Below are 20150 nucleotides of genomic sequence, written 5' to 3'. Positions count from 1 at the left end.
ATGCATGCCATTCTCAGCGTTGAAAGGGGGTGGAGCAGGGCGGGGCAAACTGGACTGGACTTGTGTACATCCCGCAGAACAGAATCACCGTGTAAGCTGGGATTCCCCTGTAATACGGTTTGGTTTAATATCCTCTCAGCTTTCTTACCACAATACCATATCAATTTCTTAACACACTGGACTCCCCCACTGATAAGCAGGCAGAGTTGGAGGATACGTTGTAAGTTATATGTTGTTTTCCTTTCTTTTCGTGCCCCACCACTGCAGAGAAAGGAACAAATATCTGAGAGATGAACACGACGAATGTTTACAGGTGAGTGGGCTGCTCCAGACTACCTTCTCATAAAACGTGTGGTTTTTTTCTTAGCCTTGACAGATTCTTAACTATATTGTGGCGACACACCTCTGTAGTTAAGTGGAAGAGCACCTTCTGAGCATGCAGAAGGTCCCAAATTCAAATCCCGACATTTGCAAGTGGGGCTAGGACAGTTTCCTGCAAGAATTCCTGGCAAGTTGTTGCCTGTCTGTTCTGAGCCAGATGGACCAGTTGCCGGACTTTGTAGATGGCGACTTCCTGTGTTACTGATTCACAAATGTGCATATTCCTCATCGTCAGCTTATTTGCACCCACTTTTACCACAAGTGCTAACAACATCATCAAAAACCAAATACAATACCATATTTTTCCGTGTATAACACACTCCTGTGTATAAGACGATCCCTATTTTCGGAGACTCTAAATTAAGAAAATAGGGGGAGATTGCCCAGAGTTGTTGAGCTTTTTTTTGATTGCCAAAAATAGATCACCCACCCGACCGACGCTGCCAATCGCATGCGTCGTTGAAGCCACCAATCACCCGCCCAATTGCTGCCACAGCAGCCAATCGACAGCAGCCCTTGCCACAGCCACCAATCGCCGCTGACAATCTCCTGCTCAAGGCTGCAACCAGTCGCCCGTCCCCCCTCTGCACTATCCGTGTATAAGATGCCCCCCAATTTTAAACATTATTTTATAATAAAAAAACATTATCTTAGACACGGAAAACTACTGTACTTTCAGGTGATTTGGGGCATTGGTGTATTATCAATCTGCAGGAGGCAACAATTTGGGCACGAGCTCCTCTCTTCCAAAGATCCTTGCATATTTGTTTTTCTGATTATTCCGAATCCCACTTCTGGTTTTCTGTTTTCACCTCCTTCCCTGCACCCATTCCCATCTTGGTGCTTTTAATGCTCATGTGGTTTCCATTTCCTCTTGGCGCCCAGATATTCCAAAGGTTGATATCCCCAGGCCTTTCTAGGGTACATCCAAGAACATTAGCCCGCAAATCTAGCCCTAACAGAACATCTTTTGTCAACTAGCTAAGGGGTGGACCAAGAGACAGGGAAGTTTCCTTGCTGATGTAGATCCAGAACACAATTTATGGAAAGTTCTCATGTGCAAATGCCATTGAAATGAATGGCTGTCCCACAGGAGCACAGTAGGATGCCTGTACAGTTCCACCCCTCCTCATCCACTGTTTAAATGACACCTTAATAGGAGTATAAAAAGGTAAAGGGACCCCTGACCATTAGGTCCAGTTGTGGCCGACTCTGGGGTTGCAGCGCTCATCTCGCTCTATAGGCCGAGGGAGCCGGCGTTTGTCCACAGACAGCTCCCGGGTCATGTGGCCAGCATAACTAAGCCGCTTCTGGCGAAACCAGAGCAGCACACGGAAACACCATTTACCTTCCCGCCAGAGCGGTACCTATTTATCTACTTGCACTTTGACGTGCTTTCGAACTGCTAGGCTGGCAGGAGCAGGGACTGAGCAACGGGAGCTCACCCCGTTGCAGGGATTTGAACCGCCGACCTTCTGATCAGCAAGTCCTAGGCTCTGTGGTTTAACCCACAGCGCCACCCACATTCCTTCACAGGAGTATACTGCTCTGAAAATAGTGTTGAGTCTGCCATTTTATGTAACTCATTTTGAGGCAGTTTCTATAATATTTCTACAGAAATGTAAGAACGTTCCAACTGCAAGGTTGAAAGAAAGATCAGGCTCGATCATCGGCAAATATATGGAGAAAAAGGTTTTGCCAAAAAGGTAAGGTCTTAGTTTTGCTATTGGGCGCATTTATTCTTAACGTAGGGTGCAGAATGTACTGTAGTTAGATACTATTCCTGCATCTATATAGTTTTTCTCCATACAGAAATATAGATTGCTTTTATATTTCTTTGCTGTCCTGTTCAGATAGGGTTCATAGTCAAAACATATTCAAAATATGAACCCAAATTTCAAATTCAAAGTTCCGAATTAAATTTGTACAGACATCCAACGTGATATAGAGATGTGATAAGGAGAGTTTAAATGATACAGAGATGTGGTGTAGAGAGTTTAAAATACGTTATGTTTCATAATGCTTTTTCTAGCCAGTCTTCAGAAGACGAGGATACATTTAACACTGAAAGGAGAAGAAATTCCACTGGTTTGAACGGGTATCTTTCATTTGATTCTGCTGCCGGTGAGGGACTGACTCAAAGAAGGCCTCTACAAAGACTAATATCAATTGAAGAAGATCACCTGCCCCAGCTTCTAAATAGACCGGGAGATAGGACCCTAACCAAATGGTCTGAAGAAGATGAAACTAACTTGCCAGAACTGGAAATGAATGAGATCCAAACAGAATCACCATCTGAACAGACACCTTCCTTTCCCAGGGGGCAACCAGTAGGGAAAGAAACACTAGCAAATGTAAGAAACAAAACCGCATTGTTTTTATTTTGGAGGTGGATTTTGGCTAATTTATGGCTATCTCCGCTGTGTGCATTACATTAATAATAATAATAATAATAATAATAATAATAATAATACAACTTAAAAACAAGATTAAAATACAACATTAAAACATTGAAACATTAAAATATTAAAATGCAGCCTCATCACAGGAGGAGAAAGGAAAAAGGAGAAAGGAAAAAGAAAGAGGGGAGGGAATCAAATTGGCTCCAAGCCAAAGGCCAGGCAGAACAACTCTGTCTTACAGGCCCTGCAGAAAGAAATCAGATCCTGCCGGGCCCTGGTCTCATGAGGCAGAGCGTTCCACCAAGCCGGAGCCAGTGTTGAAAAGGCCCTGGCTCTGGTTGAAGCCAGTCTAACTTCCTTAGGGCCCGGGACCACTAGGGTGTTGCTATTTATGGACCTTGAGGCTCTCCGTGGGGCATACCGGGAGAGGCGGTCCCGTAGGTACGAGGGTCCTAGGCCGTGAAAGGCTTTAAAGGTCAAAAGCAGCACCTTAAATCTGACCCTGTAGTCCACCGGGAGCCAGTGCAGCTAGAAAAGCACTGGGTGAATATGCTCCCATGGCAGAGACCCCGTGAGGAGCCTCGCTGCAGCATTCTGCACCCGCTGGAGTTTCTATTTGTTTTGTTGTTTTTGTTTTTTTTGAATTTGCATTTTATTTATTTGTTAACATTCTTATATTACATCGGTAAACGTTGTTGTATTTCATTACAGGACTTACTATAATATAATTTCCAACATGTATACAAAAATGATATACAAATTTTATATACCTAGAAAGAAAATGAAACAAAAAAAAGAAAGAACAAAGAGAAAAAACAATAACAATTCCCCCCCAAATCATATACATGCCAACACACTAGACTTCCTGTCTATCCCGTTGTCTATTCCTTTTTTACAAATGAATGTATATTTCTTATTATTGCATATTTCTTTACATTTTATCTAATACATTCCTATATCAATATGTGCTCTTAGTCTTATTTCTCAACTCAGTCTCACTCCAACGTCAGTCAAATGCTAGCATAGATAGCGAACCTTTACTGTATTTTTGAACATATGTTTTATATCTATCCGACTTTTCCCACTATTAAGCCTATTTGAGCTGTGTCAACAGCAAAAAAAATCATAGTGAGTGTGTATTGAGGATACAGCAGCTAGAGCCAGTGTGGTGCTTTCTCCTTGTTTGGGGAATTCCCCTCAGCCCCAGCTAATCCGGCCAACACTTGTGGATTATGGGAGCTGTAGTCCAAGAGATCTGGAGGGCACCATGTTGAGTACTGTATTAGAACATTTATTAGACAGCAGAGCTGCTGCACAATTGTAGCTGGAGGCATAGCAGTGGCAATTTGGGTTAATTTTGTCTAATCCTCCTTTAAAGCTATCCTAATGGCCCCATAAGGGACGCGGGTGGCGCTGTGGGTTAAACTACAGAGCCTAGGACTTGCCGATCAGAAGGTTGGCGGTTCGAATCCCCGCGATGGACTGAGCTCCCGTTGCTCAGTCCCTGCTCCTGCCAACCTAGCAGTTTGAAAGCACAAAGTGCAAGTAGATAAATAGGTACCACTCCGGTGGGAAGGTAAACAGTGTTTCCGTGCACTGCTCTGGTTTCGCCAGAAGCGGCTTAGTCATGCTGGCCACATGACCCAGAAGCTGTATGCCGGCTCCCTTGGCCAGTAAAGCGAGATGAGCGCCGCAACCCCAGAGTCGACCACGACTGGACCTAATGGTCAGGGGTCCCTTTACCTTTACCTTTAATGGTTGGCCATCATAACTTTTTCTGGAATCAAATTCCATAGTTTACCTCTGCACTGTGTGAACAAATACCGTATTTTTTGCACCATAACACTCACTTTTTTCCTCCTAGAAAGTAAGGGGAAATGTCTGTGCGTGTTATGGAGGAAATGCCTACGGGTGACATGCCTACGGATTTTCCTCCTCTAAAAACTACATGCGTGTTATGGTCGGGTGCGTGTTATAGAGTGAAAAATACGGTACTTCTTTTTGTGTATCCAAAATATCCCAATATTCAACTTCACTGGATAGCTCTGAGTTCTGTTGGACTGAAAGTTTCATCCATCCATTTTCTCTGCACCATGCATGATTTTATACACTTCTATCATGTCCTTTTTTCTAAACTAAAAAGGCCTGAATATATTTACTATTCTTCATAGGCAGCTGTTCCACCCCAAGATAATTTCTGTTGCCCTTTTCTGAAACTTCAGTATCCTGCAAAGCGTGGCAACAGAACTGTACCTAGTTTTTCACGTGGCATTATAATCGGTTCAAAATTTTCAATCCCTTTCTAAATGATCCCAAGTAGGGAATTCACCCTTTTCACAACCACCACACATTGGCGTGATGTTTTCATTGAGCTATCCTGTATGACTCCTAGTCAGTCACTGTTAATTCAGACCTCGTGAATGTACATGTGAATTTAAGACTGATTTATTGTTCCAATGTGCTTCACTTTATTATTATTATTTTGTCTTACCACTCTGAACAATTTGGTATAACCAGCAAACTTAGCCACCTCACTGCTCTTCCCTAGCTCCCGCTCATTTAAGAACAAGTTAAAAAGCATTGGTTCAGAGTGAGAACTGTGTGTTTATTCTTGCTCACTGTTCTTCAGCCACTTACCGGTCCATCGTTGACCTGCCCTCTTATCTTATATCTGCTAAACTCAGGAGTCTTTATTAAAATCTTTTTGAAAATCAAAGTGAATTATTATTATTATTATTATTATTATTATTATTATTATTATTATTATTATTATTATTATTATTATTTATACCGCACCCATCAGGCTGGGCTTCCCCAGCCACTCTGGGCGGCTTCCAAAAATATATATTAAAATACTGTAATACATCAAACATTAAAAGCTTCCCTAAACAGGGCTGCCTTCAGATGTCTTCTAAAAGTCTGGTAGTTGTTCTTCTCTTTGACATCTGGTAGGAGGGCATTCCACAGGGTGGGTGCCACTACCAAGAAGGCCCTGTGCCTGGTTCCCTGTAACTTGGCTTCTCGCAGCGAGGGAACCTCCAGAAGGCCCTTGGCGCTGAATCCCAGTGTCCGGGCTGAATGATGGGGTGGAGACGCTCCTTCAGGTATACTGGACCAAGGCCATTTAGGGCTTTAAAGGTCAGCACCAACACTTTGAATTGTGCTCGGAAACGTACTGGGAGCCAATGCAGGTCTTTCAAGACCGGTGTTATATGGTCTCAGCGGCTGCTCCCAGTCACCAGTCTAGCTGCTGCGTTCTGGATTAGTTGTAGTTTCCGGGTCACCTTCAAAGGTAGCCCCATGTAGAGCGCATTGCAGTAGTCCAAGCGGGAGATAACCAGAGCATGCACCACTCTGGCGAGGCAGTCTGCAGGCAGATAGGGTCTCAGCCTACGTACCAGATGGAGCTGGTAAACAGCTGCCCTGGACACAGATTTGACCTGTGCCTCCATGGACAGCTGTGAGTCCAAAATGACTTCCAGGCTGTGCACCTGGTCCTTCAGGGGCACAGTTACCCCATTCAGGACCAGGGAATCCTCCATACCTGCCCGCCCCCTGTCCCCCAAAAACAGTACTTCTGTCTTGTCAGGATTCAACCTCAATCTGTTAGCCGCCATCCATCCTCCAACCGCCTCCAGACACTCACACAGGACCTTCACCGCCTTCACTGGTTCTGATTTAAAAGAGAGGTAGAGCTCTAACATTATAGAATTATTATTATTATTATTATTATTATTATTATTATTATTATTATTACGAAGCACCTTCAAACACATAGGTGTGGACATCTCCCTTTAAAAAGACCTTTCCCTTGCCTCTATTTCGTGAAACCCAGGAGGGCGTGATTGCTTCCTCCCAGGTTTCTGAGTACTTCCACTTTGCTGATCAGTTCCTCCCTGTTGGTGAGGATCAGGTCCAAGATAGGTGATCCCCTCGTTGCTTTTTCCACCTTCTGTATGTGCTTGCATTTTGCCTCTAGTGCACATAGTGAAATATGGACCAAGCAATCCTAAATGGGGAGTGGGGCTGCTTCAGGCATGTCCAAAGTCCATTCCAAGGGACTAATCCAGCCCCTGTGGCAGTCTATCTCCTGGGGTAAAATCCTAAAAAAAAAGCTCAACAACTTTTAGGTCAACAACTTTGGTCGGCCCTCAAGCATGTTCACCTCATCAAATCTGGCCCTCTTTAAAAATAGTTTGGGCACCCCCGATTGTAGTTGTTGATCTAGAGGGCTCTTTACTGGGATATGAAGAACAGTAGGAGACAGATTCACTCCTCAACACTCTGCCTTCTGTAATGTAGCTAATAGAAAAAAAGACAGTCACGGAACTGAGAAATTGCACAAAACAAATGAAATACCATGAAAATCCCTGAAACAAGAAGTAATTGACTATAAATATTATCTTGTGGAAATCAACTAAATAATAAAAATCAAAAAGCTTTAGGAAAAAATTAGAAAACTTGCTATTTAGGTTTTCAAACCTTTTTTGTAAATTCAGTATTAGAAACTGTACTTTTGAGTCCTCGATCCTTTATTACTGCACTTTGCTTTATCTTGGTCGAGCTAGGATTATAATACATCAGAATTTTTGGGGTTCTACCCTTGTTTGAATTTTGGTCATTTCAAGTTTATGATTTTTCTATTTCCTTCTGAGGAAACTGAATAGTTCAGTGAAACGAGGTTTGTAACTGGCATCCCGTTAAGGCTTTGTTCTATTTTAAGTTTTTCTAATTTTTTCCTTAAGCTTTTTGATTTTTCTTATTTAGTTGATTTCTGTAATGTAGCTGGCTTGAAAAGAGCAAATTATAAAATGCTCTAACACAGGGATTAAAATTTATCTCACTGGCCAGCTTTCTTACCAGATGAGGAGATAAGCTTTCAGCTGCCTACAAGAAGACTGTATTGTTTTTATCTTTTGATGTCATGAGTCTCTTGCAATGAGCGCAGCGTGTTGGGTTTTTTATTATTGTTTATTTGAATTATATAAGCCAACTTTGAAATACTATCAGACTTACGTTAGTTGCCCTTGGGTGTGACTGAAATCAATTAGAAAAGCTATTGATAGCAACTGATGTAAGTGGAACCAAAATTTACCTTATTTATTCTGGGTCCAGCCCATAGTACTGAAGAATGGCTAGAAATGTATTAAATAAATAGATATTTTATTTCTAAATATCTCCTCACCTCAAAAAGCAAAATGATTTAGCAGCTTACTGAACATTTGCTCTTGTGTTTGCTTGAAGGATGAACAAGGGTACTTTGCTCCAAATGGTTTATTCAAGATTGTCATCGTAGGCAATTCAAGTGTGGGGAAGACTTCCTTTTTAAGGCGTTTTTGCGAAGACCATTTTTTCCCAGGCACTGCTGCTACAGTCGGTAAGTAAGTTAAAGGAAAAAAGAACACACAAATCACATTTGTCTGGGCTGCTCGTACATATCCAGACTTGGTGACCCACACTTATTTCCATTGTTTATACGTGTCCTTGTATTTTCAGTCCTCGCTAAACACTGGCTTTTTAAAAGCTGTGTCTCATTTCTTTGGAATTGTTTCTATTTATACCATGGGTAGGCAACCTAAGGCCCGGGGGCCAGATCCAGCCCAATTGCCTTCTAAATCCAGCCCACAGATGATCCGGGAATCAGCGTGTTTTCACATGAGTAGAATGTGTTCTTTTATTTAAAATGCATCTCTGGGTTATTTGTGGGGCACAGAAATTCATTCATCCCCCCAAAAAATATAGTCTAGCCCCCCACAACGTCTGAGGGACAGTGGACCAGCCCCCTGCTGAAAAAGTTTCCTGAATTATACCTTTAGTGACGTCAACTGATGGAAAGGTGGGTGTGGTTTGAGGGGAACAGCCTGGCAAGGCAAATTGGATTCCCTTGTGGTTCAAGACTGGCCTGCAGGCTGTAAGTCCTGTGTCGTCCTCCCCCCCCCACACACCTGGAGATAATCTAAGCTGTGTTCCTTTACAGGTGTGGATTACAGTGTAAAAATGGTGCCAGTGGATAACCACCAAGTACTGCTGCAGTTCTGGGACACTGCTGGGCAAGAAAGGTGAGAAAATGCCCTTACGTCCTCCTGCAACACTGGCAGGGCTGCCCTTTATTTATTCGAGCCAGGCATGGGGGTCTGCTGGAGGGCTAAGGTGGGGGCAGTTGAAGAATCGTTATTTGCATCAGCCACTAACCATAGCAACAAAATAAAATAAAATGTACATCCCTAGCTAACAGGACCAGTGGTCAGGGATGATGGGAGTTGTAGTCCCAAAACATCTGGAAGGCCAAGTTTGGGGATGCCTCAGTTAAAGGAGTTAAAACTCTTGCCTATCTGCTTCCTGGTGGTTTCTACCTGTAGCAATCCAATAACCCTTATGCCAGGCGTGAGAAACTGAATATATGCTATGCCCTGCTGTGAATTGTGGTCATATCTTGCAACCTTCTGGTCACCCTATACAGTGGTACCTCGGGTTAAGTACTTAATTTGTTCCGGAGGTCCGTTCTTAACCTGAAACTGTTCTTAACCTGAAACACCACTTTAGCTAGTGGGGCCTCCCGCTGCTGCCGCACGATTTCTGTTCTCATCCTGAAGCAAAGTTCTTAACCTGAGGTACTATTTCTGGGTTAGCGGAGTCTGTAACCTGAAGCGTCTGTAACCGGAAGTGTCTGTAACCCGAGGTACCACTGAATAGTCATATCATCTGTTTTCTAGGCTTGTTGTTCTGTTGGCTTTATCTGCTGTATGTTTTTGGTGCTAATGACAGAAGATTCTTAAAGAGAACTGATTTGCAGGTACCGCAGCATCACCAAGCAGTTCTTTCGAAAAGCTGACGGCGTGGTTGTGATGTATGACATAACAGCAAAAGAGTCGTTCACAGCTGTGAAGCAATGGTTAGTGAGCATTGAGGTAAGAAGGACTGAGAGTATGAGCACATTAGTGCTTACCCCGGCTCCAGGGATGCGGGTGGCGCTGTGATCTAAACCACAGAGCCTCTTGGGCTTGCCAGTCAGAAGGTTGGCGGTTTGAATCCCCACAATGGGGTGAACTCCCATTGCTCTGTCCTAGCAGCTTGAAAGCACGCCAGTGCAAGCAAATAAATAGGTACCGCTGCAACAGGAAGGTAAACAGTGTTTCTGTGCGCTCTGGCTTCCGTCACGGTGTCCGATTGCGCCAGAAGTGGTTTAGCCATGCTGGCCACATGACCCGGAAAGCTGTCTGTGGACAAACGTCGGCTCCCTCGGCTTGAAAGCGAGATGAGCGCCACAACCCCATAGTCGCCTTTGACTGGACTTAACCATCCAGGGCATAGCTGTCAACTTACAGATTTGAAAATAAGGGACCAGAAGCCTCAAAAATAAGGGATCAGCAGCCAAAATAAGGGATTTTCCCAGCACAGGTATGTTCAACTTCTGAGCCCCTCCAAGCCAAAGGCAGAAAGCCCAGCCAGCAGCCAAACAAAGCCTCAAGCGGTGGTTCCCACAGCGCAGCAACCTGGCAAAGGGGATGCAGCAAGGAAAACCACCGTCACCTCTCCTCTGGGAAGCGCTGAGCAAAGGCGAGTCCCAGGCAACGTGGCCAATTTGATCGGCACAAGGCATGCAAGCTCCACCCCCCAGTCGTTCTTAGACTCCTTATTGGGTGAGCAACGCAGCCAACCAACACAGTTGGAGCCTCCCTCCTCCCTGGCCAGCAGGGAGGGAGGGAGGGAGAGGAGCTGCTTCCTTTGAAACCCGGGAAATTTAAGGGACATCATCAATAAGGGACAGCAGCGGGACACGGCGCTGGGATAAGGGACTTTCCCGCCAAATAAGGGACAGTTGACAGCTATGGTCCAGGGGTCCTTTACCTTTTACCTTTACCCTGGCTCCCACGCACTTCTACTGCTTGTGTTTGAAACAGGACATTAGCCACAATCCAAGGTTATCCTGTCTCTTCTTGAGAAATCCTCTTGTTTGGTGTGCTTTTCCTCAAACAAGCTTACATTCAGTTAGAAAACAGAAGCCACGGTTAAGCTGAGATGCGTACAATTCAGGCAGCTCTTGGGTGTGTGCATGACAGCATCAGTAATTTGGAGTTCAGCATGGGGGTCATCCACACACCCCTCTCTGGTGTGAACAGCAACATAAAAAAGCACTGGAAACGCTGCGGTTTGTTCAAAACCACTAATGTGTACGTAGTTAAAATAGGGATGTGGTTGATTGATGTATTACTATGCCAGTTTTCATTCAAATTACTCTCAAAGTGGCTTACAAACAATAAATCACAATAACATAATAGAACATCACAAATACAGCATAAATCATACAAAATAATTAACGAACCGTCAATAAAGCAATCTGTCAAACACCATTAACAAAACAGCAGCTAAAACATAAGCTAAACAGAACAACAATAGCAAAAGGCATATTATTAACAAATCAATTAGGCATTTATAATCTATAACAGAATATTATAACCGCAATGTACCGGTATATCTGGAATGTCAGGTGTACTTATTTTTGTGTTTGCTTGCAGTGCTGGCTATGAGCTTTCAATGCTCTCAGGAGAGAACCCGTATTTTAACTGCTGTTCGTTATCTTATAGGAAGCAGCAGGGGAGAATATTCCTGTCCTCTTGCTTGGGAACAAAACAGATAATGAAAAAGAACGGGAAATCCCCAGGGGATTAGGAGAGCATTTAGCCAAGGTACAGTATGAAGAACATACAGTTCTGAAAACAACCAGTAATGTACATTTAACAAAAAAACTCCATGTTCCTCTTGGGAACAACTTCTGTGATAACAAGGTCAATGAATATTACCCATCTGTGGCATGAAGTCAAATATTTGATTTTGTATATCTCATTAAGCTGAGGCCTTTGAAGCTATCTCATTACGATTGAAGAAGGGCTTGCTTTCACAATGTGATGATCAAGTTTCAAGAAAAAATCCCTCTGAATTGTCTGTTTCAATTAGAGCTGGTTTACTTATCCTCTTCGTGAGGGAGCACCTTTCTTTGAGTACATCGATTTCGTGATCTTGGGTACAAGAGCAGCTTTCCTTTTGACCAGAAGGCACTATAGATGGATGGGAATCTATGGGCAGCTGCAAATTTGCCCTGTGGCCCTAGAGAAGAGGAGTAAAATACCGTATTCGCTCTGTAAGACGCACCAGACCAGTTTTTGGAGGAGGAAAACAAGAAAAAAATATATTCTGAATCTCAGAAGCCAGAACAGCAAGAGGGCTCGCTGCGCAGTGAAAGCAGCAATCCCTCTTGCTGTTCTGGCTTCTGGGATAGCTGCGCAGCCTGCATTCGCTCCATAAGACACACACACATTTCCCCTTACTTTTTAGGAGGGAAAAAGTGAGTCTTATAGATCAAAAAATATGGTACTTCTCCTCATCCCTGGCACCAGCAATTGCATCCTCCACCTTGGTTCAAAGCTGAAAGTCACAGCTCTTTCATAGTATATAAAGCTGGATACTACCAAAATTAAGCCGTGCACTACTTTTAAGGATGTCACATAGAGGAGGGAGAAAGGTTGTTTTCTGCTGCTCCAGAGAAGCGGACACGGAGCAATGGATCCAAACTACAAGAAAGAAGATTCCACCTAAACATTAGGAAGAACTTCCTGACAGTAAGAGCTGTTTGACAGTGGAATTTGCTGCCAAGGAGTGTGGTGGAGTCTCCTACTTTGGAGGTCTTTAAGCAGAGGCTTGACAACCATATGTCAGGAGTGCTCTGATGGTGTTTCCTGCTTGGCAGGGGGTTGGACTCGATGGCCCTTGTGGTCTCTTCCAACTCTATGATTCTATGATTCTATGAAGAATGAGCCCAACTGAAGCAGAACCAACTTGACTTCTGCAAGAGGAAAAACCCTGTAGATCTTACAAACTTATCAGAATTCTTTGAGAGTGTCAACAAGCAGATAGAGGTAATCTGGTTGACATTGTGTACTTGGACTTCCAAAGAGCTTTAGACAATGTATCTCACCAAACACTCCAGAGTAAGCTTAGCAGTCAAAAATAAAAAATAACACTCAGGACAAGGGTGATTCTGGTTTGAAGCCTATATAGTGGTATCTTGGTTCTCAAAATTAATCCGTTCTGGAAGTCTGTTCCAAAACCAAAGCGTTCCAAAACCAAGGCATGCTTTCCCATAGAAAGTAATACAAAACGGATTAAGCTGTTCCAGACTTTTAAAAACAACTCTGAAAACAGCAATTTAACATCGATTTTACTATCTGAAGAGACGATTGATCCATAAAATGAAAGCAACAATTGATACTGTACTATAAAATAAATAAGACAATGTTGTAGATGATAAAAATTAAAATTGCATTTTTTTCTTATCTGCACTAATGATGTTTGGATGGGGGGCTTTTTTCCATTTCTGCAGTCACACGATCAGTCAGTAGCTGAATTGGGTTTCACACAGTCACAAAAACAAATTAACTGAAAAAGCCACAAAAACAGAAAATAAATAGCTAAAACAAAAGCACCAAACTTAATCTGTTCTGAAAGTCCGTTTGACTTCCGAAATGTTTGAAAACCAAGGCGCAGCTTCTGATTGGTGCAGACGCCCTGGAAACAATAGCCGACAGCCGCATCGGATGTTCAGCTTCCAAAAAACGTTCGAAAACCGGAACACTTCTGGGTTTTTGGCGTTTGGGAACCAAGGCGTTTGAGAACCAAGGTACCGCTGTACCAATGATGTATTATTGATCAATGTGTCAGAAGGAGCTCTCCCCGTTCCTAAACCCAAAAGAAATGTTGGGGTATTTAGATAGCCTTCAAAAGGGCCATATGCAAATCTCTTCCAGCAAATCCAGGCCTTAAATTATGTAACTATCGGTGTATATTGTCTCATTATGAAAAGTGATTGTCTCAACGCAATACATGACTACAGTGGCAAAATTATATATTTAAAAATCTAACCTCCATGATGCAGCAATAAAGGAAGTCACAGTGGCTGTTACATAAATGCAAATATATTTTAGGGGACGGCGGATGCTTTTACAGTGGAATGAGATTCTTGAGATATATGTATAAATTTAGATTTAGTCCCTAAGGGTGCATTTAGATGCTTGTTGCTAAATGATGTGAGCAATGCTTTTTTTCTTTTCTATTATAGGATTACAATTTAATCTTCTATGAATGCAGTGCTCTGTCAGGTGACGGCATAAACAAGTCTGTCCTGCACTTAGCCAGGTAAGGAAAAGTGTTAAGGATGCTTTGCAAACTAGGGTCCATCAAGTTTTATAAATGGGTTCCAGTGAACGAGTGTGTTCATGACCAGTGGTCCTGGTGTTGGTGTTGCTTCTCATACCAGGAACTCAGTGAAGAAAACTATTATGCCACCATCAGTAGGAGAATTGTATACCAAGTACATGAATAAGATTTGAAATGGGAATAGGAGCATTCACCATGAGTTGGGAAAGCGAACATTGGTGTAGCTTCTATTTGGAATTGTATATCAGAATCATTCTTTGGTGATCTACGGCAAATGGTTATGAGTGTTGGTGTAGCGCTTCAGTGCACTCATGAGCAATATTTCATTATCTTAACTGTGTTTCATTGCCACTTTGAAAAGGGTTCTCAGCATGTAGTAAGTAGCTTAGCTTAGTTTAAAAGGATAGTTCGTAGAAGGTAGATCCAGAGGTGTAATTGGGGGGGGGGGAGTTGTAAGGCCAGTTGCCCCAGGGTGCAAAATAGTTGAGGCAAAAAATTTCAACCACCTGGTGCTGCCATTGTTGTAAACAAAAATCTGACCTTTTTCCCTTATGGGGTATCCAAGAGCCCATATAGAGTCCTTACATAGGTTCCCTATTGGTAGGAGAAAATAACAGAGGCCAACCAGAGAATATTGAGAAGCAAAGCAGCTAGTAAGCTTGATCTTTATTGAACTGTTGCAACAGGGTGCTCCCCTCACCCTCAGGAAAGGAGGAGGAACCCAGAAAAATGGCGCACAAGGCCTTATATGGACTTTTGAAATTGCCACCCTGTAGATCAGGACCACCACCAGAAACAGCATACATACATCACAGAAGGGGTGTAACCTAAGACCACCTCCCAGATACATCATACCTACATCACAGAAAAGGCGGTCTAAAACAGAAAGTTGAATGTTGTTTTTCTCCTGTCCTTGTTTATCTCCTGTCTGGCAGGTTACTTGATTGGATTGCCTGGGGAGCCTGGCCAGTCTTTTGTAATGATAAATACATACCGTATTTTTCGCACTATAGGACGCACTTTTTCCCCTCCAAAAATGAAGGGGAAATGTGTGTGCGTCCTATGGTGCGAATGCAGGCTTTCGCTGAAGCCTGGAGAGCGAGAGGGGTCGGTGCGCACTGACCCCTCTCGCTCTGTAGGCTTCAGGAGAGGCCCACCGCCAGCCCCACAAGCTCGGGGGACAGCGGGAGAGGCGCAGCGCGCCATTCCCGCTGTCCCCCGACTTGGTTAGAAGGCTGGCGGGGGGAGAAGCCTGCTCCTCCCCGTCGCCAGCCCCGCAAACTCGGGAGACAGCGGGAGAGGCGCAGCGCGCCATTCCCGCTGTCCCCCGACTTGGTTAGAAGGCTGGCGGGGGGAGAAGCCTGCTCCTCCCCGTCGCCAGCCCCGCAAACTCGGGAGACAGAGGGAGAGGCGCAGCGCGCCCTTCCCGCTGTCCCCCGACTTGCTTAGAAGGCTGGCGGGGGGGAGCCTGGTTTTGCGGGAGGCGGGGGAATCCCCCCGCCTCCCAGGAAAGCCAGGAGAAGCCGTGCAGCCCTTTTAAAAGGCGCGCGGCTTCTGCCGGTTTCGCGGGAGGTGGGGGAATCCCCCCGCCTCCCAAGAAATCCAGGAGAAGCCGTGCAGCCCTTTTAAAAGGCGCGCGGCTTCTGCCGGTTTTGCGGGAGGCGGGGGAATCCCCCCGCCTCCCAGGAAAGCCAGGAGAAGCCGTGCAGCCCTTTTAAAAGGCGCGCGGCTTCTGCCGGTTTCGCGGGAGGTGGGGGAATCCCCCCGCCTCCCAGGAAATCCAGGAGAAGCCGTGCAGCCCTTTTAAAAGGCGCGCGGCTTCTGCCGGTTTCGCGGGAGGTGGGGGAATCCCCCCGCCTCCCAGGAAATCCAGGAGAAGCCGTGCAGCCCTTTTAAAAGGCGCGCGGCTTCTGCCGGTTTCGCGGGAGGTGGGGGAATCCCCCCGCCTCCCAGGAAATCCAGGAGAAGCCGTGCAGCCCTTTTAAAAGGCGCGCGGCTTCTGCCGGTTTCGCGGGAGGTGGGGGAATCCCCCCGCCTCCCAGGAAATCCAGGAGAAGCCGTGCAGCCCTTTTAAAAGGCGCGCGGCTTCTGCCGGTTTTGCGGGAGGCGGGGGAATCCCCCCGCCTCCCAGGAAATCCAGGAGAAGCCTCGATCTCTTTAAAGGGTTTGCATGGCTTCTGCGGGCTTTTGGGAGAGGTGAGGGAATCCCCCCACCTCCCAGTAAAGCCAGGAAAGCCCTGTGCAGCCCCTCCGCCAAGGAGAGGCTGCACGGGGCTAAAGGGGAAGCCAAAACAGCGAGCGGGATCCATCCCGCTCGCTGCCTTGGCTTCCTCCATAGCTGCGCGCAACCCCTCTGCCAAGGAGAGGCTGCACGGGGCTATGGATTCTTTAGCCCCACGCAGCCTCTCCCGGGAGGGAGAGGCTGCACGGGGCTAGGGGAAGCCAAAACAGCGAGCGGGATCCATCCCGCTCGCTGCCTTGGCTTGATCCATAGCTGCACGCAACCCCTCCGGCAGGGAGAGGTTGTGTGCAGCCTGTACGCTGCTCTTTGGGGCTGCGGGGGGGGGGGAAAGATTTTTTTTCTTGAATTCCCCCCCTAAAAACTGGGTGCACCCTATGGTCCGGTGCGCCCTATGGTGCGAAAAATACGGTAGTTCCTGGGCCATGTCACAGGTTCACACCCTATTCAAACACAGACATACCCTTAAGACAGGATTTGTGAAGGAAAAGACAATGGGGAGGCTTTTCCATTTTCCTTTGACCCTGCAGAGAAAACATTTGCTCAGTTTGGGAATCAAAATGGTTCCAGGTCAGTCTTCCTGTGCTGATCTATGTACGTGCTTGATTGGTACACTTATGGACATTTAACATATATCTAAGACCTCAAAATGGGACGCGGGTAGCACTGTGGGTTAAACCACAGAGCCTAGGACTTGCCGATCAGAAGGTCGGCGGTTCATATCCCCGCGACGGGGTGAGCTCCCGTTGCTCAGTCCCTGCTCCTGCCAACCTAGCAGTTCGAAAGCATGTCAAAGTGCAAGTAGATAAATAGGTACCTCTCCGGCGGGAAGGTAAACGGCATTTCCATGTGCTGCTCTGGTTCGCCAGAAGCGGCTTAGTCATGCTGGCCACATGACCCAGAAGCTGTGCGCCGGCTCCCATGGCCAATAAAGCGAGATGAGCGCCGCAACCCCAGAGTCGGCCATGACTGGACCTGATGGTCAGGGGTCCCTTTACCTTTAAGACCTCAAAATCCCTATCACACTCTATACAGCTGCACACTTCCACTTCATACAGCTTCTCCATGCAAACCAGGAAATGACCTCTCCAGACAACTGGGCAACTCTTCTTTTCCTATCTCTGTGGCTGTGATCTGCTGGGTAATGTGGATGCCATTGGGCATGCATACTATGTCCAGTTCCCACCCACCCACCCTCTGTGCAACCCCGGGTGCTGGCAATCCATTCTACGCCACTGGTTAGATCTATCAATGGCTATTAACTCAGTTGGTTAACAGAACATAATATTCACATTCATAGGTCAAGAGGTTCAGTTTCTGGAGACAAAGAGGTTCAGTTTCTGGTGGGGCACCCCACACTCAAGCGTTGCTCAGTGGGCTTTCTAGATGCATAGAACTAAGTGTTGTTGTAAGCAGATGGACCTTGAGCCAATTCTACAAATTAGTGTTTATGTTTCTTTCTGTAGGGTTTTAAAAGAACAAGAAGAAAAGGTGAAGGAAAAGACTATTCAGCTACATCAAGCCTCCAAGAAGAAGACTTGTTGTACCAAGCAGTAGGGGGCGTTTATGGCTTATACACACTTAACTTTTCCTCTGCTCTTTCTAGCCACTGTTCTGTGCTTAAAAGGACTGTGGCCAAGCACTGGGATTGGGTTTTTTTTAGCCTGGGAGCTTTCCGTGTGAAAACCTTCTCTTTAGTGCTCATTCTGAGCAAATATCAGTTCAGGTTTTCTGCAGATTGATGTTTCCTCCATTTGAGTGCTAAAGAGCAGCTTTTCGCAAGGAAAGCTCTGGGACAAAAAACAACAAAACCCGCTCAGACACAGACCTTTTAAGGAAACAGTGGATGAAGGGTAATAATTGTGGGGTGTGAAATACAGAGCAGTCAAATACAACATTCCTAGAGTGGACATAAAAAGGGGATGTCTGGACCAGCCAGTCGGAACTTCCTGTTTTCTTCTGGGCTGGGACAAACTTCCTCTACATTTGACTAGAGGTGGGCGTGACCTTACCTGTGCAGGTAACAAAACAGCAGAGGGCAAAACAGCCATCTCTCTCTCTGACTCCATTCCTTGAAGAAGCATCATCTCCTTAGCCTAAGATGCTCTCTTGGCAGCCAAGAGAGGACAAAGGAACTACAGTGGTGCCTCGCAAGACGAAATTAATTCGTTCCGCGAGTTTTTTCGTCTAGCGAATTTTTCGTCTTGCGAAGCACGGTGTCGGAAAAGTTTTGGAAAAGCTTCAAAGATCACCAAAAACCTCAAAAAAGGCTACCACACCGCGTTCTATGAGTTGCTCCTCGAAGTCAAGTCGCAACTGTATTAACGGTGTTAAGAAAAAGGAAACAAACTTGCAAAAAACGCAAGACGTTTTCGTCTTGCGAAGCAAGCCCATAGGGAAATTCGTCTTGCGAAGCAGCTCAAAAACCACAAAACCCTTTCGTCTAGCGATTTTTTCGTCTTGCGAGGCATTCGTCTTGCGGGGCACCACTGTACTGTATTTTTCGCTCTATAAGACGCACCAGACCACAAGATGCACCTAGCTTTTTGGAGGAGGAAAACAAGAAAAAAATATTCTGAATCTCAGAAGCCAGAACAGCAAGAGGGATCGCTGTGCAGTGAAAGCAGCAATCCCTCTTGCTGTTCTGGCTTCTGGGATAGCTGTGCAGCCTGCATTCGCTCCATAAGACACACACACATTTCCCCTTACTTTTTAGGAGGGAAAAAGTGAGTCTTATAGAGCAAAAAATACAGTATCTCCTTATGGGATAGAAAGAAGAAGAAGAAGAAGAAGAAGAAGAAGAAGAAGAAGAAGAAGAAGAAGAAGAAGAAGAAGAAGAAGAAGAATTTCTATTATTTATACCCCACCCAGCCACTCTGGGCAGCTTACAACACATCTAAAAACATAATAAAAACACCAATCCTTTTTAAAAAGGGTAAGTGTGGATAGGCCCTACGTCCATTTTTCCCGTTAATAAGTAAACTTAGTCTTTTCCCCTTTGCATAGAATACCACATCTGCCGCACAGTACAGCCAGAAGCATTCACCAGCAAAACATAAGAAAACATCTGAGGAGAACTAGCGTATTGGATTATGCTAATGGGTATTTGGTTTCTGCTGGGCTGTAAATTATTCCAGGTGAAGCCCCACTTCTGTTGGCGAGGGCTTCCTTTCGAAAACCCTTTTCTCCTACAACTTCCTTCTGGTTTCTGGTATTTACTCTCCTGCTTCCTCCTCTTCCTGGGATGGCAGTTTGACATTGATAAGTTCAGGGCTTATCCTCACAGTCTTAAAATCCGCCTTGCCACTGCCTGTTTCCCTTAACTGGAGGTAAAGCCAGATTTTTGCCTAATCAATATTAACATGAAAAGGTGTTTTTTAAAAATTTTAAAAAATGCATTCAGTTGTGTCATAAAACATTCGTTTGCTACATCATGGTTTTCCCTGCTTCCATACACCACATCCTTAAAGGTAAAGGTACCCCTGACCTTTAGGTACAGTCGCAAATGACTCTGGGGTTGCGGCGCTCATCTCGCTTTATTGGCTGAGGGAGCCGACGTTTGTCCACAGACCGTTTTTCTGGGTTATGTGGCCAGCATAACTAAGCGTTTCCCTGTGCTGCTCTGGTTCGCCAGAAGCGGCTTAGTCATGCTGGCCACATGACCCGGAAGCTGTACGCCAGCTCCCTTGGCCAGTAAAGCGAGATGAGCGCCGCAACCCCAGAGTCGGTCACGACTGAACCTAATGGTCAGGAGTCCCTTTACCTATACCCCTGTGTTAAGCTAACTAGCTTAATTTCCAGGATCCCCTGTATCGCTCTCTAAAATAATTGTTACCTTGGCCACGTTCCAGCTATCAGATACTGTACATATAATACAGAGGCCGATCACAGGAACACATTACATATTTTTGTTAGCA

At 45.2% G+C, this 20150-nt stretch overlaps 1 protein-coding gene across 2 annotated transcripts in view; it reads left to right on the top strand.

Moving 5' to 3' along the window:
• Window positions 1-18393, top strand: part of CRACR2A (calcium release activated channel regulator 2A) — a 46722-nt gene extending 28329 nt beyond the window's left edge. For both annotated transcript variants that reach the window (XM_081191660.1, XM_081191661.1), the window contains exons 11-19: window positions 268-313; window positions 1999-2087; window positions 2414-2735; window positions 8028-8160; window positions 8761-8842; window positions 9577-9691; window positions 11369-11470; window positions 13897-13973; window positions 17700-18393. In XM_081191660.1, coding sequence (XP_081047786.1) covers window positions 268-313; window positions 1999-2087; window positions 2414-2735; window positions 8028-8160; window positions 8761-8842; window positions 9577-9691; window positions 11369-11470; window positions 13897-13973; window positions 17700-17790 — 1057 coding nt within the window. In that variant the 3' untranslated portion in view covers window positions 17791-18393. The remainder of the gene's footprint in view (window positions 1-267; window positions 314-1998; window positions 2088-2413; window positions 2736-8027; window positions 8161-8760; window positions 8843-9576; window positions 9692-11368; window positions 11471-13896; window positions 13974-17699) is intronic.
• Window positions 18394-20150: the final 1757 nt, after the last annotated feature.

The sequence above is a fragment of the Podarcis bocagei genome (assembly GCF_964188305.1).
Source record: "Podarcis bocagei genome assembly, chromosome: 4".
In the NCBI taxonomy this organism is placed as follows: Eukaryota; Metazoa; Chordata; class Lepidosauria; order Squamata; family Lacertidae; genus Podarcis; species Podarcis bocagei.
This window is presented reverse-complemented; position numbering and strand designations above follow the sequence as displayed.